Source organism: Hermetia illucens, chromosome 2 (genome assembly GCF_905115235.1).
Source record: "Hermetia illucens chromosome 2, iHerIll2.2.curated.20191125, whole genome shotgun sequence".
NCBI lineage: Eukaryota > Metazoa > Arthropoda > Insecta > Diptera > Stratiomyidae > Hermetia > Hermetia illucens.
The window spans coordinates 10315442-10336697 of record NC_051850.1 but is presented as its reverse complement, the minus strand read 5'-3'; the positions used below and the strand labels follow the sequence as shown (position 1 = coordinate 10336697).

At 44.9% G+C, this 21256-nt stretch overlaps 1 protein-coding gene across 3 annotated transcripts in view; it reads left to right on the top strand.

The window, feature by feature from the left end:
* The window catches only part of LOC119647842, a 142887-nt gene extending 121631 nt beyond the window's left edge, over positions 1 to 21256 (top strand). Inside the window, exons 1-4 of one of the 3 annotated variants that reach the window (XM_038049097.1) lie at positions 3792 to 3920; positions 4028 to 4123; positions 4188 to 5435; positions 21009 to 21144. In XM_038049097.1, the coding sequence (XP_037905025.1) occupies positions 4188 to 5435; positions 21009 to 21086 (1326 nt within the window). In that variant the 5' untranslated portion in view covers positions 3792 to 3920; positions 4028 to 4123 and the 3' untranslated portion in view covers positions 21087 to 21144. Of the gene's footprint in view, positions 1 to 3791; positions 3921 to 4027; positions 4124 to 4187; positions 5436 to 21008 lie in introns of those variants that run through there. The other 2 variants (XM_038049098.1, XM_038049096.1) reach the window with 2 other exon arrangements.

Genomic DNA, 21256 nt, shown 5'->3' with positions numbered 1-21256 from the left:
TAGAAAACTACTTTGCGACAGCACCTTTCTACCGGCATTAGAGTCATCTGGTAACAATTATTGTAACCAAATATTCGCCCTACTGTTATACAATTTTGGTGTCTTGGCTAATTGTCATAACTACGATTCACATTGACGTCACACATAATTTTCTAAAGTGAATTTCGTAACAATATGTAAAGATTGTATGCGTATAAATGCGTAATGAAACAATTGTTCGCTCAAATGTTTCTATGAAAGAAACACTTAAAATCTTTCATACCTGACGGGTCCAGCTTCCGGTTTTCAGACTTGTTTTTATTTTCATTTTCAGGTTTCAGTTTGCATTTGGTTTACTTCGTTAGGCTCGCGCGAATCTCCATGTTTATGTGGTTATTTTCAGGATCTGATGCGGACCCATGCACCGATATAGACACGTGAATTTTCGTAAAATGACACGTGACGGATTGAAGCGCTCCAGCCTTTTGACCATCGCACTATTCACATTTTATACAGAACGTAGGGTGAAAAACTAGGATTTATTTTCAAAAATATTTTTTAATATAAAGACAACAAGGTTTACAAATATTTCTTCTAATCCGATAAAAAGGTTATATTTATTTGGTCATCATTTAAGTAAATGGGGAGTTGCTGCCCAAATCGCGTGGGATTCTTGAGTGACAAAAAAAAAAAAAGAGATCCACCATGGAAAATTCGTCTGGAACGTCGGCGGGACTCACTAAGGCAGGACATTGTTAGACTGATTCAGATCAGCATTGGCAATGCCAGCCGACGGGTGAGAAACAAAGTGCAGAGGGTTTGCCGGAACTATGCCATCCCCTGTGAGACACCCGTTGTTGAAATACTGGACACACTAAAACAGAAACTTTCTGTCATATGCAGTCGGTTACGACGGTATGGCGAAGGTCATTCCAGACGTGTCCAGAATGCAACATACGCGAAGAACCAGCGGAGCTTTTTCAGATCTCTCAACGAAACCCAACAGAGCGCCCAGACAATACAGTTCTCGGTGACGGAAGCGAAAGAGTATTGGGGTGGACTTTGGGGGTTACCCGCCCAGCATGCTGAGTGAATCACCGCCGAAGCACCCGCCATGTCAATACGCCTGGCATGAATTTTGTGGATGTTACCGAAGAGAAAGTTCGACGAGCCATAAACAGCTCGAAGAACTGGAGGGGCCCAGGTCTGGATCGGGTGCAGAATTTCTGGTATAAGAAATTTACCAGCGTACACAGTCGGTTGGCACGCAGTGTAAATGAGGCCATGAGTCGGCCGGAGGCCGATTACTTGCTTACCAACTCTCTACAAATTCATCACGTCCATTATTAGTGGAAGGATCAATGCGCACCTCGAGACCAACAACATTCTGTCTGAGGAGAAGAAGGGCTGCCGAGTTGAATCAAGGGGTTGCAAGAGCTCATTATCGACTCGGTAGTTGTAGGACAAGCAACTAGAGGCAGAGAAACCTCTTCAGTTGCTATATCAATTATGCCAAGGCTTTTGATAGCGTTCCGCATACCTGGCTAATCGATATCCTACATCTGTATCGCATTGATCCGAAACTAATAAAGTTTTTGGCGACAGTCATAGAAGGGTGGCATACCACCTTATCAGTGCGTACATCTGAGGGTACTAATACCTCAGAGCCCATCCGTATACGGAGGGGCATCTTCCAGGGGGATTCGTTGAGTCCCCTTTGGTTTTGTATGGCACTGAATGAAGCTAGAGGGCGTGGCTTTGCAATAAAGTATGGCCTACGTGCTAAGTGCGAACTGACACTCTTAGAAGTCTTAGAAGTCTGTTGCAAATAATAGACATGTTCAGCCGTGATATTCGGATGCAGTTTGGATTATATAAGTGTCGAATCCAAGCCATCCGCAAAGGTTATCGCGAGCCACATGCCGGACATAGCATTGGTGGTCTCCACATCGAAGCTATGACCGAGACAGACTTCTACAAGTATCTAGGAATTCTGCAAGGAACCCATGCTCGAGTTGGTGATCTGAAGGAAGCTCTGCTGTCCGAATTCCTGCGACGTGTAAAGCTGGTGTTGAAAACGCATCTCTCGGGGAAGAATAAAATAAGCGCGTTGATTGTATTCGCTATTCCTTCACTGGCTTATGCATTCGGAATATTGCCGTGGACGAAGAAGACTCTCCAAAGTCGGTTATGGAGATCTTCATTCTGGAGGCCCATAAGATCTTCCGTTTCTATTGTCACGGCTTTTGGCAGGCTCCTGGTTTATCATCCCCAGCACATGTTGACAGTTCCACCCCTTCCCAGCTTGGCAATCTAGGCACTATGGTTCTAATCCATTCTGTCGCGCAGTCCACCAGTATAAGGCCTGGTCGAAAGAGTATCCCGGTAAACATAAGTTTCGAAGTCCATCTCTTATATATCTGCCTCACGACAAGGCCTTCGATGATTTTCTGCTCCTCACGAGTGAGTATTCGCTCAGGAAACATTTTCGGCAGTATGGCTAGTCGAATGCCCTTGACCGCACTTGCATAGCTAATGGCGGACTTCCTGAGCCCTGCTTTCGCCCCTGACTTGCCCTGGTTTCTCTCCCGTTTAATTTAATAATAATAATCGTTGGCGCAACAATCCATATTGGATCAGGGCCTTGAAGTGTGTTAGAGCACTTCATTCAAGACCGTAACGGTAAACTAGGAGGCAATGTGGTCAGCATTGCGCTCGCCCGAGATTATTACCCTGATTTGACTCAGGTACTCATTCACAGCTGAGTCGACTGGTATCCGACGTCAAATCACGATACAAATTCCACTGCCACCAGTGAGATTTAGGTTTGGATTTTTTGGGAACATTCCCTTCATGCGGGCTAATCTCTGCTGCTCCCCGCTTTCCTGGCTCCGGTAAAGATGGCTTAAGTCCGTCCTGAGCCTTCTGAAGGGTTTCTTCTGGTTTCAGGCTTTCCTTCTGGTAGTTCAGGTACAATTTAGCACCCGCGCCACTGAGACCTGTCTCCTTCCTGAAGCCTGATGTACATATTTATTTCAGACGTGCTTCTGCTAGTCCCTGCCTTTTGAGCAGTGGCGCTTGTTAGTTATTGTATACGCAGTATACCAACGTTGACCTTGGATCCACTGCTTGACGTCCCAAATTCTCCCTTCTTGGGTGTAATCACCTGGCTCTGAGTATTTCAGAGATGTGCGTCCGCCTGATTAATCAGTTTGTGTGCGGTACGGAGTCCCACTTTGTTGGTTTTCGTTTTCTTTGTTGTTTGTACTCATTTAATTCCCACAAGTGTGGGAGTTAGGAGGTCCGCCGTGGCATAGCCCCCGGCCAGGTATCTGTGAAGCTCCGTTCGAATACAGTCAGTTATCCCCGACTGTAAGCTATCAAATGGGCACAGTTCGCATGATACCCTGGATTGGGGGAGGTGTTTTTCGATTCCCCAGTCTAGAGCCGTTGCGTTTTGTTAATAGTAGGTCACCTCGTACAGGGTGTGGATATCACCACTCACTAACGGTCTTGATAGACGACAGGCTTGGCCCCTGAAAAAGCACCATCGTCCTAGAGGAGAGACAGCTCACCCTCAGAGAGAGATAGGTTGGCATCAGGGAGCTATATTCCACGTCACTCTATCCTGCAGTGCACTGCATGACCCCAAGGTCACTTGCAACATTTTAAGCGATTTGTAACATGAAATTTTATTTTTAACACAAAATTTGAGGCACGTACGTTGTTCAAATTTTTCTTCCATAGTAAAAATCGCCGCACACCAATTTTTCAACTTACTAAAACAGACGCAAAGCAGAACGTCGAACTTTGACAGAATGTTGGAATTAGTGTTGCCAATAGGGCATAAATACACAATACTTTTCATACTTGAAGTGTCCAGTTTCCGGTTCCCCGACTTGTTACCTGTGGCAACATTTGATTTTCTGTTTAATACAATGGTAAAGCTCCTACACCTAATGCGAGTGTTACCAATATAATTTATTTGATACCTTTTTTGAATCATGCAGTAAATGTAATGCTTGATTTTTGTTTCCAATTTAACCAGGTTTGGCAGAAGATCTTCATCTATCAACGACTAGAATATCACTCATAACACCAAACGTTCGAATTTCCTGAATCAATCTTAGTAAAAGCAGTAGCAGTAAGTATATTATAGGTGAAACTAAACCTGATTGAATGCTTAAACTTTGTTTTTTCTTTAACAGATGGCATCGGAAGCGTGCAGATGTCTAGAAGATTTGAATGCGGACTGTTTGTTCAAAATATTTTCGTACTTGTCCCTCCCAGATCAGTTCCGGTTTTCTCTAGAAACAGACAATTTCAATCATATTATCCAGAGAATTTTGAAGTCGAACTTTGTAGATACCCGAGAATTTCGTACCAACTTCAACTTAAATCAATCAGCGCTTCTGCTCTCAAAATTCGGCCCATCCATGGAACGTCTAGACTTCACTGAATGGATAAATGAATCGAATGCATCGTTCTATAAGCTATTGCCATTGTACTGCACCAGCGTGAGCCAAGTTAACTTCTTCTATCCATCTTCCAAGGGAATCGAGATCTACCTCGACGTGCTATCAAAAAATTCAAGTCGAATCAACTCAGTCCACGTTGGGCCATTCAACCCCGAATGCGACCATACTGATCTGCAACGATACGAGGTCGATTTGTTTGAAGCAATCGTGAAATTGGAAAATTTAAAAACATTACACTTGGAAAAGCTTAACGAGGTAACCGGTGAAAACTTCCATCTTCTAAGAAATTTAAAGGAACTTAACGTAGAGTTCTGTGCCAACTACGAATCAGAATTCTTCACGGAGCTTTGTGAGTCCCCGATTCGACTATCAAAACTGAATATTAACAATTGCACCTGCTTCACGGCAGATGTGCTAGAAAAGCTGGTTGAATCCCAACCAGAGATCAAGGAACTTACGATCAACAACATACCGGAAGGGTTTGAGAAAGTTGTAAAACTAAAAAAACTGGAGAAGTTAACTATCTGGGAATCCCTCGTGGGCCGGCCAATAGACAAATTAATCGATAATTTGATAAAATATCACGAAAAAGATTTAAAATCTCTTCAAATTCTCTGTGACTATCCGCGAAACATAGCAGATTACCGTCCAAAAATATTATTCCTCAAGAACCTCAAGGAGCTCCGGTTACCTAATTATGTATCTTACGATGACACATATCTACTCAGGATAACCCAAAGTCTGCCAAATTTGCAGAAACTTTACTTGTACATTGATGATAAAAAATGTTTGATAACTGATAATGGGATTTTCACCGTGTTCACACAACTGCCACATTTAAGGGAAATTGGCTTTTACTACAGATACAAATTCAACTCAGAGTTGTTGGAGCGGATTTGTTCGACGCGGAAAGCAGGCAAGTGTGGCCAGTTGATGGTGTACATGAAGAATGATAAGGTTTTGCAGGACATTTTGCAGGTAAGAAGACTCATTTTAATCCTTTTCTCTCTGTTTAGTAAACTGGTAGTATGCTCGTGAGTGTTCTTGCTTAAGTAGCTCGTATCACTAGATTGCATAGCACTTGACGAAAATCCATTACACGCACGATTAATTATAGAAAAATTCTTTGAGTTGTTACAATTCGAAGCGTATTCATACCCGACGCGACCTGTTCTAACTCTAGAACTAGACTCACTTCGTGGCAAAACAACAATTTTTTATTTTCTAGGAGTATGGATATAAACTTATAGCTAACTTAGGCACTACCTTAACAGTTAAACTTAATCTAAGGTATGACATAAAGCTTAAACTAACTTATTACTAACAAGGTTATGTGTACAAGAGCTGATGACATTTCATTTTGGAGGAAAAGTCGAAAAAAACCTCCACTCGTTGAGCATATATAAAAACGGGATGGGACTAGGAGGGAACAGGACTGGGGTAGGATGGGAGGCGTGCGGGAGAGGGATGGGAATTAAAAGCTGGGAGGGGTGCTAATGATGGGAAGGTTTAAAAAATTGGGAGTCGGAGAAATTGCCTGTGTAGAAGACTACCCTACCTAGGGAATCGAACAGACGGTTCTGGGACTGGAAAGATAGGAGGATCTGAGGGAACAGATGAGTTCGAAAAAGGTTATCTTCAACGATCTCGATCTGCATGACATTGGCTACAAGAGGGGGATGGGATGGGCTTGGCACTTGGCTAGGAAATTGAGGGCAAGACGAGCAAGGAAGGCGCCGATGCGTGGGGTTTGGCAGGATTCATAGAGGATCTGATTGGAAATGTACTTGGAGCGGTCCTCGTTCTTAAAGATGTTGGCGCAGTGGCGAAAGATCCTGCGCTCTCTGAGGCGGAGTCGCTCCATTTGGGATGGGGAGCAATCGGACCAGAAAATGAAGCCGAAGATGAGGAGTGGGCGGATAAGCTGTTTATAGCAAAACAGCTTAACCTTTCTTGGAGTCGGGATGTTGTATTTAAGGATAGGATACAGGGACCGGAAGGCATCAGTTGCACGGCCTAGTGCCTTCGTTATGTGAGACACGTGGGAGAGGCGGGAGTTCATTGTCACACCGAGGTAGGTGACTTCTTTAACAGTGGGAATGGGCTGGTCATGGATTGTGAGTGATAGTGATCTTGTGTCACTCCACATCTTCGGAGTCATCCTCATGTCTCCATGGAAGACGATGGTCTCACACTTGTCGGGATTTAGGGAAAGTTTCCAACGGGTGAAATAGTGGTAAAGTTCGTCTAAATAAGCATTCAGACGCGCTTCACCACGGGAGATGTCTTTGGTGGTTGTGTAGATGATTAGGTCATCCGCGTATTGGAGGATCTGGATGGGACACGGGTGTGGAGGTGGTTTGGGGATGTCTGCGGTGAACAGCGAGAAAAGGGTTGCAGACAAGACTGAACCCTGGGGAATGCCGGCTGGGCAAGTATATGACGAGGAAAGGTGCTGTTGGATGCTCACTAAGGCTTTCCGCCCATCTAGAAAGCTAAGTATTAGCTTACAGAGGTGCGGATGGAAGTTGAGGATTTCGGAAAGCTTGTACGTGAGTCCGTATTGCCATACGGAGTCGAAAGCTTTCCTTAGGTCAAGGAGACAGGCTATGGTGGGTGTGCTCCGATTGATACCCAGGAGGATATCAGTCTTGAGGACAAGTAGCGCGTGCTCAACCGAGTGTTTAGTTCGGTTGGCGAATTGAAATTCTGGTAATGTGTTGTTGGAAGTGCAATGCTCGTCTATGAGGGATTTGATAATCCGCTCGAAGATTTTGGTGGATGAAGAAAGGATAGAGATAGGCCTGTAGCTATCGGGATTGAGTGGATTCAGGTTCTTTTTTGGGACGGGAACTATGCAAGCATTTTCCCATTCGGTGGGGAAGTGAGCGTTGAGGATACAGTGGTTGATGATCGAGGAGAAGGTGGTGGAAATATTCGGGGCGCACCTTTTTGGAACTATGGAGGGGATTTTGTCGAGACCCACTGATTTTTTGTTATTGGAGGCTGCAATTGCAGCTTCCACTGAACTTGGGCTGACAAAGTGGATGGGAGAAACATTATCATGTTCATCGGGCTGGATAAGGGGTTGAGTGAATAGGGTTAAGTTGGGACTGGGTTGGTAGAAAGTTGGAGTGGATTGTAGTTTTCCTATGGATTCGCTCACAACACTTTCGAAGTGTTGATCGCGAATTTGGAGGGTGCAATGGTGCGCTTGAAGGAAGTGATCGGCTAGGATGTTCACCTTTTCAGGGGTTGAAATGTTCTGTGGGAGAAAGGTGGTTTGCTGGGAGGACTTGCCTAGACGGGGGCAAGTTTTTCTGATTTCCCTGAAGGTCTCAGGGTTCAGTTCGATATTAGAGAGGCGTTTGTGTAGGTGGTTGGTGTAGAGGGTTAAAATTCTGTTGCGGATTGACCTGTCAAGGGAAAGGATTTCGTTACGGAGAGGAGAGGATTGCGGAGAGTATCTATTCCTATTTGATATCTGCGAGGATATCGTCAGGGAGAGAAATAAGGTTGCGGTAGTTAAGGGACCGAGAAGGTATCAGCTCGTCACATACTTTCTGAATTGCTTCAGTGTACTGACGGACTGTCCAATCTATGGTGTCGTTGGAGACTGTTTCGTTGGTAGGGAGGAGGAGAGGTTCGAGTCTGGATTTAAGGGTGCGGTTGATGAGTTTCCAGTTCGCCTTCTGGAAGTCAGGGACTAAGTTGGGTGAGGGCCTGGTGGCTCTGTCGGGGAGTGAAACTTCTAAGACCACGGCATCATGGTTACTGATACCGGGGGCTGTTTCTAGGAAGGGATAGGTATTGGGATTGGGTTTGATGGTGAGGTTGCTGCTGAATAGGAAGTGGTCAAGGTAGGAATGGTAGTACTCTTTATTAAATGAAGGGAGAGCAGGGCTGAAGTGGGAGAGGTTAATATTGGGATTAGAGGTGGTTAGGAAACGGTGGAGCTTTTCCCCGTTCTGGTTCGACCGTACATCGAACCATGACGGGTGCCTGGCGTTGAGGTCTCCCCCTATAATTATGTATCAGGACTTGTTTGCTCTCGGTTGAGCGGCACAGTAGGCTAGGATCGAACGAATGTCGTGGGTATCAAAGGATTGGTCGGGACAGTAGACAGCAGCTACGAAGACCAGGGATGATTGAGTTTCGAAGGAAATAAGGGTAACGGACTCACTTCGTGGGCGAACTTTCGGCCCTTTTATACTCCGCCGAATATTCCAGAAAGGCATGCAAAGACTTTACTAGAAAACTACTTTGCACGCTTGACAAGGTCTCCTCACTAGCATTAGAGTCATCTGTTAACAATTATCCTAACTAAATATTCGCCCTACTGTTATTCAACTTTGGTGTCGTCGCTAATTATCATAACTACGATTTGTTCTTAGAAAAAGTAAAATTAAGAAAATTGCCCGCAAAATCAAAAAAACTTCCAAATTTGACACTTCGTCGTTAAGCACATACACTTTTCGTTTTGGTATCGCGGGCGCAGAACCAGTCTATTTCCAAAGAAAACAAGTCGGGAAACCGGAAGCTGGACGCTTCAGGTATGAAAGGTTTTGTGTATTTCTTTTATAAAGAGATTTGGGTGTGCATTTGTCCCATGAGCATGTAGCACGTAAAATATGCATATATTATGTGAAAGTAGCCACTTTCAAGTGATATTGACATTCATAGTCTCGAATTTGCAGAGAAGCGACAGCTTTGACCTAGTATTACTTTTTTAGTAATAGTGCGATTTTCACCAAATTTGGCAGGACCATGCTCTATGCTGTAGCCTATATTGTTGTGATTCTAGGGTGAACCTAAGGGGGGTTTTCCTGCCAATTACTAAAAATTATAGTAATGTACTATTATTAACTTTATTTGAACAGGTATCGGTATGAAGGGTATTTCGAAACCTAGGCACCATATAGTGACAGCCCCCTGATTTTTTTTCAGATTTTTCGGTTGGGTAGTTTCTGAGAATGGGTTCGTTAAAAAAATGACCACTTTCAACCCTCCGCACCCCCCACCTTTTCAACAAATGTCAAAACTAAGACTGGCTTCAAAAAGTACTAATCGAGACCTTTAATTTGATACCCCACATGACTATATTTGATGAAAAAAAAATTTACACCCTCCCTTTGCATGTATGGGGACCCCCTCTTAAATTCGTCGTAAAAGGATGTAACTCACTATATGCGTGAGCGTTCACAGTTCCCACCTTTCTACCAAATTTGGTGCCAATCGCTACAACCGTCTCCGAGAAAAATGCGTGTGACGGACAGACAGACAGACAGACAGACAGACAGACGGACAGACAGACAGACGGTTCGCAAAGCATCTCGAAGATGCTGAGTTATACTCAAGCGAGGCAATCAGTGCTGTCAAATGCTGGTTGGAGAGCTCTGGTCTGACGCTTGCGGAGGAAAAAACAGAAGCGGTCCTCATCACGAAGCGCCGGAAGAGAAATTACGCCTGTGTTAGAGTCGGGAATCATATCATCACTTCCAAGCCGGCCATCAAATACTTGAGGGTGGTGATAGACAGGAAGCTCAGCTATAAGCAACACGTACAGTATGTTTGTGATAAATCATCCACTGCCAGTATGGCCCTGGCCAGGATGATGCCGAACATGGGAGGGCCACGGCATACCTCTAGGTTGCTTATAGCCAGGATGGTAACCTCAATCATGCTCTATGCGACCCCAGTTTGGAGCGAGGCGTTGCGGATGTCAGTTAACACTAGCAAACTGAATGCAGTCTACAGGAGGACAGCTCTGAGGGTATGCTTTGCCTTCAGGACTGTCTCAGATGATGCAGCATTCGTCATCTCTGGAATGATGCCGATTGACATCTTGGCAGATGAGATGGCGAATATATACCATGCGAAGCCCACCTCTCCCTTATTGCAGACGAAGAAGGCTGAGAGGGAGAGATCCATAAATAGACGGCAAGAGCGGTGGGAACGCTCGGGAAAGTGTCGGTGGACTCACAGGCTCATTCCTGCCATCAAGGAGTGGTTGGAGAGACGACACGGTGAGGTTAATTATAATCTCACCCAGTTTCTCACGGGACATGGAGGATATCTCCAATACCTTCACAGGTTTAAATTGGAGACCTCACCCGACTGTCCAAATTGCGATGGAGTCCCAGAGGACCCAGAGCATGTATTCTTCCACTGTCCGAGATTTGTGGAAGAAAGGAGGAACCTAGAGGAGACTCTAGGAGAGGTGCTGGTGCCAGAAAATCTGGTACCGAAAATGCTAGCACATCAAGAGAATTGGGATGCGGTCAACTCCATGATCGCATCAATTCAAGATAAATTGCGAAAGGCAGAGGAAAGGAGAAAAACGCGGTCACGTGCGCCGCGTATAGAAGAAAGGGGATTAAGCTAGAGTGAGCTGACTCCGCCCCGTGATGTAATACTTTATGGTGGTTCCGCGGGGCAGGGAGGAAGTCGGGGGTGGTTTTAGTGGGTAAAAATCCCACACGCTGGTGTGTCCAGACCAGTGTCTTTTGAAGATTTCCACCTCCTCAAAAACAAAAAAAAAAAAAAAAAAAAAAAAAAAGACAGACGGTAAACCGATTTTAATAAGGTTTTGTTTTACAAACAGAACCTTAAAAAGGGTATGTGTTTTAACTAAAACGTGGCAAACCTGTATAGGGGGCCGGTATATCGCCACGTGTACGCCTTTCCCTATAAAGGAGGAGGTATTTCTAAGTACAAACCACTTTATTCTACTCGAGAATACTAAAACTAAACTAGAAGATTACGCATTGTTGCGGCTGACTTAATTTGCCGCTGATGCTACCTTTCGTGGCAAAGTTCAAAGCCCGCTGGGTTTGTTCAGCTAAGCCAGCCACAGTACTCCTCCCTGAGTGAGGAAGTCCGCACTGTCTTTTACCCGCTTCCGCGATTGGTGGATAAGTTCGGGCGATATGTTTTGGAGGTTTGTTGATTGGAGTCCATAGAATCGGCCCCAATCCGCGTGGCCGTTCGTATAATGGGGGAGGTCTCCTGTGGTTATGTAATACTGCACTGCGTGGTTCCGCTGTGTGATGATTGCCGCTGGGTTTGTTAGCGCTGGATATTTCCGTACCAGGATTTCGCAGACTGTCGATATTCCTGTTTCATGTGAAGGGCGAACTTGATCAGGTACGACCAGTAATATAGCGTTGTAAAAAATCTGCGTCTATTATTGGTCGCGATACACCTGCTACCCGGAATTTTCCATGGTTTCTGCCGACTGGCTTTTAGTGAGTTGTACTACGATGCGGTCAGCTGCAGTCACTACATCGTCCAGGGACGAGGCATTCGAAGCTTCCAGTATCGACTGTATTCGTATTTGTAAACGCTCTAACCACAAAGATCTAAAAATGCATCCGAGGCTTTATTACCTTCTGTGCGTTTCATATTGCGCAGGAGCTGCGCTGCGTTGAACACTAGTCCCAGAATTCTAGGCAGTGTATGAGTTCCCGAGTCTGCTCCTTATTGCTTGTGCTAAATACGACTAGAAGACGTTGCTTAATCATAGTATATTTCCATGCAGATAAGGGATTTTTCACGATGTCCAGACATCCCGGTTTTGCGCCGAAGTCCACCAATTCGATATTCCCAACAACTGTCTGGTGTCCTGACCTACGTCATCGCTCCATCTCAGGTAGGGTCTGCCTCGTCTTCTTTTTCTACCATAGACCCTTATAGACTTTCCGGGCTGGACTATCTTCATCCATACGGATTAGATGACCCGCCCACCGCAACCTGTTTAGCTAGATTTAATCCACAACCAGACGGTCGTGGTATCGCTCATAAATTTCGCCGTTATATAGGCTACGGAATTGTCCATCCACACGTAGGGGACCATAAATTCTTCGAAGAATTCTTCTATGGAACGCGGTCAAAAGTTCGCAATTCTTCTTGCTAAGAACCCAAGTCTCCGAGGAATACATGAGGACTGACAAGATCATTGTCTTGTACAGTAAGAGCTTTGACCCTATGGTGAGACGTTTCCAGCGGAACAGTCTTTGTAAGCTGAAATAGGCTCTGTTGGCTGACAACAACCGTGCGCGGATTTCCTCATCGTAGCTGTTATCGGTTGTGATTTTCGACCCTAGATAGGAGAAATTATCAACGGTCTGCTTTGGTGTTTCGTGTTGCTCCCCAGTCTCGATGACGCGCGTTCAGATCCCCGGCGAGAAAAGTCGGTTTGTCCTCGTTGAGTAGCAGTTGAAGGTCCTCTAAAAAATTATCTGCTGATGGTGGACCGTAGGCTGATATAATTTTTACATCAGCTGGTCCTGTCCTTGCCTCGATGACTGTAGCTTCCATTCCAGTGATGAGTGGTGTTTCCAGGCGGTGATGCTCGATGCTTCTCTTGATGAGGACTGCGGTTCCTCCTCCACGGCCAGTAAGTCGGTCGTTTCTATATATTTCATAGTTGGGTACTTTAAGTGGGTCTGTTGGTTTGAGGAACGTTTCCTGGATGAGTAGTATGTCTACTTCTGCCTCGTAAAGGAATTCTTTCAATTTTCCCATTTTTCCTTTTACGGAATTTGCGTGCCACGAGATAATGTTAAGCTTAATGCTTACCATGTTGGTTCTTAGTTGGGTTGCCTAGAGGGATCTGCGAGCTAAACAGGTTTTGAATCATTTTGGTCATCGTTGACTCCATCATGTTTTGGATCTGTGCTTGCATGCTGCTCAGCACTTGATCCATTTGTACGGGCTTCGGGTTCGCTGTGGAAGAGGGAGTTTTCGGTGCTGTTGGAGTTTTTCCTGTCGATTTGTTGATTGGTTGTGTTACCTGTGGTACCTGTGGAGATGGGTTAGATTTTGCCATCTGGGCGAAGGTTTTCTTAATATTTCTAGGATTTTTTGGACATCCGCGGTAGCTGGCTGAATGATCCCCCTTGCAGTTGGTGCAGGTTGCCTTCTGCTCCTGCTTCCTCTCGCATTTGGAAAAGTGATACGATCCCTCGCATTTAACGCAACGTGCGTCAGCGAAACAGTTGTTCGCAGAGTGTCCAAACTGCTGACAGTTATGGCACTGCGATTGCGAAGTCCTCGGTTTTTGGGACTCGATTTTCACAATCAAGTGGCAGATCGAATTGCCGGTTTCGTTTTTCGGCATTAACACCTTTAATAGTCTGGAGGGTCCGTTCTTCATTTTTATGAAGAAACACTCTATAGGATGGAAGCCCTGATCCTCAAGGTCTTCTTTCACATCTTCGGGCGCTATTCCCTCGAGCCCCCGGATTATAATGTTAATGTTCTTCTCATCTGGGAGAAGATATGTGTGGAATTGAATTCCACTTTCTCTAAAAAATTTGGTGATCTTCCGGTGGTCGCTCGGCTGCTCTGGAGATTTTCACTCCTAGGTGTATCCTCCTCGCGTGAAGGATATTAATTTTCCTTTTTCTCAATTCTTTCTCAATGGCTGGCCATTTTGATGGCTGCCTTAAAATCACGGGTACCGTATCCTTTTCGGCTTCTTTAGCCTTAGGACTTTCCTGTCCTGAAGGCTTTGACTTTTCCGGTGACTTCACTACTGCTTTTTTAAAAATGGGCGGAAGAGTTGGCACTGGTTTCGGTGGCGGCAGAGGTGGAAAGTCCACATCTTCCTCCTCCTCGGTGGCGGTGTTGTCCGTGTTGTCGGTGGACATCTCCTCTTCCGATGAGGAGTTACTTTCAGAGTCCGACACTTGTGGACTCTCGATACGTAAACGCTTGTTGTTTTCGTTCTTCCCCCGGTTTTGCAGGTCTATTGACTCCTGCAAGCTCTTGATGGGGGACCCTCGTCTCCATTACGATTTTTGCTGAAAAACTCTTCAAAAATAATCGCGACAATTTCTCCAGGTACTCCGTGTGTATGTGTGTGTGTGTATAGTGGGGGAGAAACTACAGCTTCTGACCACTCAGGCCGTGTTGGCCCATTGTACTCGCCACCCCTGTCTAACGGAATATTCCGGATTCGTTCACGTATCGCAGGATTTCCGTTAGTGGATGTGATGCTATCCATCGCAATTGGAGAAGATCGGCACCAAAAATCTGATGCGTCCACAGGCGGGACATTCACATAGGAAATGCTGCGTTGATTCCGCTTCCTCATTATAGGAGGGACACGTATCATCTTGCGTAATTTCTATTCTGAGCATATGTCCAGTTGGTGAATTATGGCCTGTCAGAACGTCCACAATACACCTGCAAGTCCTTCTGCTTTTCGACAGGATAAACTTTGCGATACGTATGTTCGGTTCTGGTAGGAGAAGTTTGGTGTGTCGAGCAGCATTTAGGCTCTGCCACCTGTCATTACGGCAAGCTCGTTCCCAGTTTTTGAAAACAGACTTAGTCAATGCTACTGATACTCCAATTGCTGGCTCCGGTCCCGGCATATGGGAGATTAACCCCTCTCTCGCTAAAGCGTCCAAGATTTCATTTCCCTCTACGCCAAAGTGACCAGGTTCGCCTTAGTAGTTCCACTGTATTGAATCAGAGTTCAAACGGTTTCAGCATTCCTGAACGATTTTCGAGGTGATCAAAGGAGTGCACAATGCCCTCCATGCAGATTGGCTGTCACTGCAGATTGTGATGCGCCTGCCCTTCAACCGCTCGCCATTAGAATCGAATAAACTTCGGTTTGAGAAACCGTTGCATATTGTCCCAAAGGAAAAGCCCACTTCTCGTTTTTATTCGAGGGGTAGACTCCAGCTCTAGAACCCCCTCCTATTTTTTGAGCCATCGGTGTAGAAGACTTCCGTATATCCCACCACGCATTCCTCTGGGCCTTCCCAGTTCTCTCTACGCTCCAGGGTAACTTCATACCTTCTACGAAACAGATGTATGGGGAGACGAGAATCGGAAGGCATTGTAAGAACTGGATTCAGTCCTCCCGGTAACTCTTCCAATGCTCTGTGCCCTCCACATCCAATGTTTCCCCATAGATCTAATCGAATTAGTCTATGAGCTGCTTTCATTGCAGTGCTTTGAATAAATACATCCAGGGGCTGCAAATTGAGTAGTGCATTCAGAGCTGCGCCGGATGTCGTGCTCATGGCACCAGTGATACCCAAACACACAGTTCTTCGCAGTGCGGCTAGTTCACGGTGAAAGCCTTTTTGCCTCACCTTAACCCACCACACTACGGATGCATATACGAACATCGGCCTAATGATGGCAACGTATATCCACATTACCACATGAGGCCTGAGTCCCCATGACGAGGCAAAGATCCGTCTGCACAGCCCAAAAGCTGTGAGAGCTCGTTTCATCTTTACCTCTACATATTTGTTCCAAAGAAGTTTTTTACCTAGAGTGACTCCCAGATATTTCACTTCTTCGGAAAGTTGAAGGGTAGTACCCCTCATCTCAGGGAGGCAAAGTCCATTCAATTTTCTCCTTCTTGTGAATAAAACCATTATGGTTTTATTTGAATTAACTGACAAACCATGTCTAAGGCACCAGCTGTCTATCAAATCAACGGCACGCTGTATATTCCTACACACCGTTCCAAGATCCCGATCAACAGCAAGTACAGCCACGTTATCAGCATAAGCTTGAGCGTGTATTGGCAAATTTTGCAGTTCGCAGAGTAGTGAATCGATCAGCATACTCCATAGAAGTGGCGAAAGCACACCTCCTTGGGGGCAGCCCTTCGTTGCTTCCGTAGTCAGGTAGCTATCGACCCCTACCTCAGTGCACAGCAATCTTTGCGTTAGCATAGCATGGATCCACTTAATTAAAGCATCATCAACACCATGCGCTCTGGCGGCATCACAAAGTTTTTGAAAAGGCGCACAGTCAAAAGCCCGAACACCCCCATCGCGTACTCACCATTCAAAGTTGCATTCTCTATTTTTGTGACCAAAGAATAAAGAGCTGACTCACAGGACTTTCCACGTTGGTAAGCATGTTGGTTTTCACTAAGTGGGTGTGACCTAAGTGCGTTTCCACGAATGTGACGCTCCACCAATCTCTCCAAACCTTTCGGCAAGAATGAAGTCAAGCTGATCTGTCTGAAGTTCTTTGGATTAGCTGCTGCTTTCCAGAGGCCTCTTCTCGCAGTGAATCTCTTGAATGTTGCCAGGAAAGTTTCGGTAAACAAGTCGCTCACTAGTTCCAAATGCACAGCCTTGGTCACCATGCATATGAAGACGGAAACATATCCTTTCAGAACAGTAGTAGACTGGCCTTTGGACATCAGTGTCCTGAAAGGACCTGCGTAATCTACTCCGCCATGCAAAAACGAGGGGCTGGGGATGACGTGAACGACAGGAATGTTGTCCATTAGTTGCCGAGTACGACTATTCTTGTATCTAACACGAATCATCTTGTGATCGTTCAGAGTCCAATATCGCATCCTCAAATAATTGCGGACAGTCGTCACTCTCTCGACTTTGCTCGTATTCCTCGGGAGAAATTTGACCTCTTAAACGAGCCGCGAATTGAAGAGCGTAAGCCACGAACTTTATCAGCTTCGAAAAGCTTGATATTCCTATAAATCAAAGAAGTTATTGACATTGATAGAGCTGACGACCTCCTTATTGACTTCCCTGTCCGCCAGCCATCCCGGGCCCTTCCACCATAAAAGATGATTCAACTGCGAGGACTTATGCCCTTGGAAGCACAATCTGCTGGGCCATTCTCCGCTACCTCCATTACTTCTATCATAGAAATCACCTTTTTCAAGAGTTGTGGTAGAAGCATGGCGCCTTTCAGCTCGAACTTTGGAAGCATGAACTTCCTTTTCAAACGCTTTACACGAGTCTTTGCGCAAAGTAGGGATACAGATACCATCCCAAATCTCATTGAATAATGAATTCACCGTGGTATATGGATAGATTCCAGCTCTAGAAGCTTAACTTCATACTTTCTCCACTGTTTCATAATACCTCCCGGAGGAAGGTCGTCTCAGCCAATTTCTGATTGCCAAATTTTCTGCATTAGTGGTTTCATTGCTATTGTCATTGGTGGAAGCCACTGCAAATGGTCAGCGTCTTACGTTTGGTTAGAGTCTCAGCCGAATCGGGCATCACCGACTTGAATGTGATGCCATCCGTTGATGGATTCCACGGCAATCCTAGGGTTGCAATGGTTGTTTCTTTTGTTACCTCATACAGTTCGACTTCCTTTGATTTGTTTGGAATTCCCCGTAGCAATCCTAGGTTATTCGCAGCCCACTTTCTAGGTTGAATCCGCCTGTTTTCAGAAGATCTTTCATTTGCCCAATAAATAACGTTGCCTCCGCCTCTGTATCAGCACCGCTCAAGAAATCGTCGACAAGAAATCCTTTTCCAATTTCTTCTAGCAATAGGGAACCTATCTCTTTCATCTTTGGCCAGCTGGTATAGTGTCCTGACTGAGAGGAATGTAGTTGGAGTTTGGCCGAGCAAAACTGTTGGGAGAACGTATTCCTGAATCGGCTTATTCTTCATTGGCACCCTTTGGAAACTCTGATGAGAATGCATCCTGTAACTTGGGTCCTGGTGCTCAGAGGTGGCGGGAGGTGGGAAGATGGGGCGGCAACCCTATCGGCCAAACCAACCAACCAACCAACCAAGTGGCCGAGGAGAACCTCCATAGTGGTGGCACCGGGAGATGCTGTAATCACTTTGGTTTGCCGGCCGTGATTCAGTAGGCGAATGCTCCAAAGGCCTAATCAGGGCGATCAGACCCGATTCTGCACGGGGACTCATCTGAAGTGGCAAATTGGTCACGAAACCTTACCAGGGGTATACTGGTACCATGGAAACCGGGAAAGCCCCTGGACTCACATACTTCGATTATTTGCGGTTGGCCCCCCTAGTGGGAGTTTTATGGTGGTTGTGGTTGTGCTCAAGCGAGAAAAGACCTTCGGGCCTCGACGTGGTGTTGCGTATCAACACGGGTGCCGTACTCCATAGTTCGGTAGAGATTTAGGTAATTCTTGCATCCACCAGTATGAATGCTAAGCCATGCACTTGGTATAGACTGGTATCGTTGTTGCTTGTCTCAGAGGGGCTCTGATTGTGGTCACAAAATCAATCCGTGTCTGAAGAGGACCGTAGGATTAAGTCTCACGACAGGTGCCTACGTAAAACACCATGGGCTTCACTGCAACTTGGGTCCAGTGTGGAGTCGATCATTCAAGCTTATGTCGAAATTTTCATCGAACCATCAAACACTCGTTGGACGCTGGTCGTTGTACTTTCCTTTTTAATGGCTGGGTGATGTGCAAGGTAATGCACATACTAGAATCATCTTTGAAGGGCAATGTAACCGCATACCTTCCATCCCCTTCGCAACAAACCGTACTCTTATAAATGACTTCGCACTCATTAGCAGACTGCGTATCCCCTGGAGCTTCGTCCTAGTCGAAGAAGCGGTTAAGCGCGGCCGGGAATTCTATCGTAGATATGTTGGCTACGAAGGTCGTATTCTCCATTAGCTTAATAGGAACCTTTCCGGATAAGACCCAGTCCAACCTGGCCTTCAGGGCAAGTAATGGTTTTCCCTTCATGCTTTGAGGTTCTATGATTTCTTCAAAGGCTTCGGCCACTAAAATTAAATCGATACCCGACTTTCAGATGTAATTTGGGTCCACAAGATGCAGTCTCTTCGTCCATTCAGGCTTTGGATCAGTCAGACTTTCAGCTAGAAGAAATGTCGTCAATGTTTCCAAAACATACGGATCTTCCAGCTCTAGCAGGCGTAGCAACCTCTGGTGATTTGCCCGAAAATTGGCCACCAATTCTTCGATATTCTGTAGCTTTTTCGCCAGATACTCCGAAGATTTTCGAGCAGATCCATCCTTTTGTAATTTTTCTCGAAAGCTTCAGCATCTTTCGTAATTTCCTTTTGCTCTTTTAGAATGTTTTCTTCCATATTCTTTCAGAACTTCTTACAGAAAACCCAAGGTATCTTTTTTGGAGATAATGGAGATTTAGGAGTTTGTAGTTGTTTTTGCAAATACAGGGTGCGGCAGCATAACTTCCTTTTTTCAACACTAAATAAAAACTATTGTATGCATCGCAAAATATTTATTTATTTTTTATAATGTAGGTACATGTCTAAAGTTTTTATTTACATTGTTTTGAAAGATCAAATCTGTTAGGTGACGTCCCCCATTCTCCATACATTGCATAAACCGATTTCTGGCGTTTGTCATGACTCTTGTTAGCATAGCAGGTGTTATGTTGGCAATTTCTTCTTGGATGTTGGTCTTCAAATCTTGTAGGGTTCTTGGACGGTTCACATAAACACGGGATTTCAAAAAACCCCATAGAAAAAAATCACAAGGGGACAGATCGGGAGAGCGTGCCGGCCATTCCAAATCGCCTCTAATTGAGATAAGGCGCTCTGGAAAGTGTTCCCTCAAAACAGCCATCGATGCTCTTGAAGTGTGTGCTGTTGCACCGTCTTGTTGGAACCAAGTGTCCTCCAAATCCAAACTTTCTAGCCGTGGGAAAAAAAAAATTCTGTATCATGTTTACATACCGGTCCGAATTGACTGTCACTGTAACCTCATTTTCCTCAAAAAACCAGGGACCAATAATTCCAGCTGAGGAAATTGCACACCACACTGTGACTTTGGGTGAATGCAAAGGCTTTTGATGCAATTCTCGAGGGTTGGTGTCAGCCCAGTAACGCATGTTTTGTTTGTTAACCGACCCACACAAATGAAAATGGGCTTCATCGCTAAAAAAAACAATAGCAGCCTCGGGAACGACATCAAGAAGAAGCTCACACGCGTTCATCCGAGAATTGAAGTCACGTTCTGAAAGTTCCTGCACTATCGCCATCTTATAGGGATGAAAATGAAGATCATCACGAAGAATTCTTCTCTTCGGATAGTCCAAGGGCAGATGCGTGTTTGTGCGCAGAACGCCGTGGCGATCGCAACATTGACGCTCTCACTGCTTCAATGTTCTCAGGTGATCTAACGGGCCGAGGGACTCCAGTTCTTCCTTTTGTCGCACTTGCAGTTTGTCTGAATGTAGTGACCCATGTAACAATTGATTTGCGGTCTGGGATGGGAGCCAACGGGGCTAAATTAAAGCGATTCCGAAATGCACGCTGTGTTGCAATAACCGAACATCCGCTTGAAAAGTAAACCTCAACGGCAAAGGCACGCTCCTCACTATTCCAACGCATGATGGCGACTGAACCGTGTCGGGACAAAACTTTATAGTATCCCCTCTTGAACGAGACCACTAGCGCTCCGCTATGACATCAACTAACTGAGTGGCGCGCATTTTAAAAAAGGAAGTTATGTTGCCGCACCCTGTACAAATACTAAATGATTGGATGTAGGGATTAAGTCGTTTGTTTTGGCTGGAAAAACCATGAATAACTTTTTTGGAACGGCGATTTTATTAGATACTTCTCCTATCTTTGAGAGCAATTTTCAATTAATTTTCGACCAATTGTTTTTCTAAATAACGAGTATCTAGTGTTTCGTTGCATTTGATTGATATTCATGTTTTCGCTTTTCGTTGTTTTACGCTCTGTTATCCTTACTGTGAACTATATAGTCTTGAACTTCTTCCTTATCAAACTTTAATTTTAATTTCGATATTTTTTCAGGATCCCTTCTATCTTCAAAATTCTAAATATGTGAAATTTGCCGAATATCAGCGGAAGCATTTATTGTTGATTTTTTAACTAATTTGCCTTTTTTCTAAATATCTTTACATTTAATATAGTAAGTTTACGATTATTGTTACCAGTGTACAAACGCGTAGATTGAAATAATTTTAATTCAGAATTTTAAGAGATTTTTACCAAAAAAAATGTAAATAAGAAACTCAGGGAAAATAAAATCTAATTTTTAA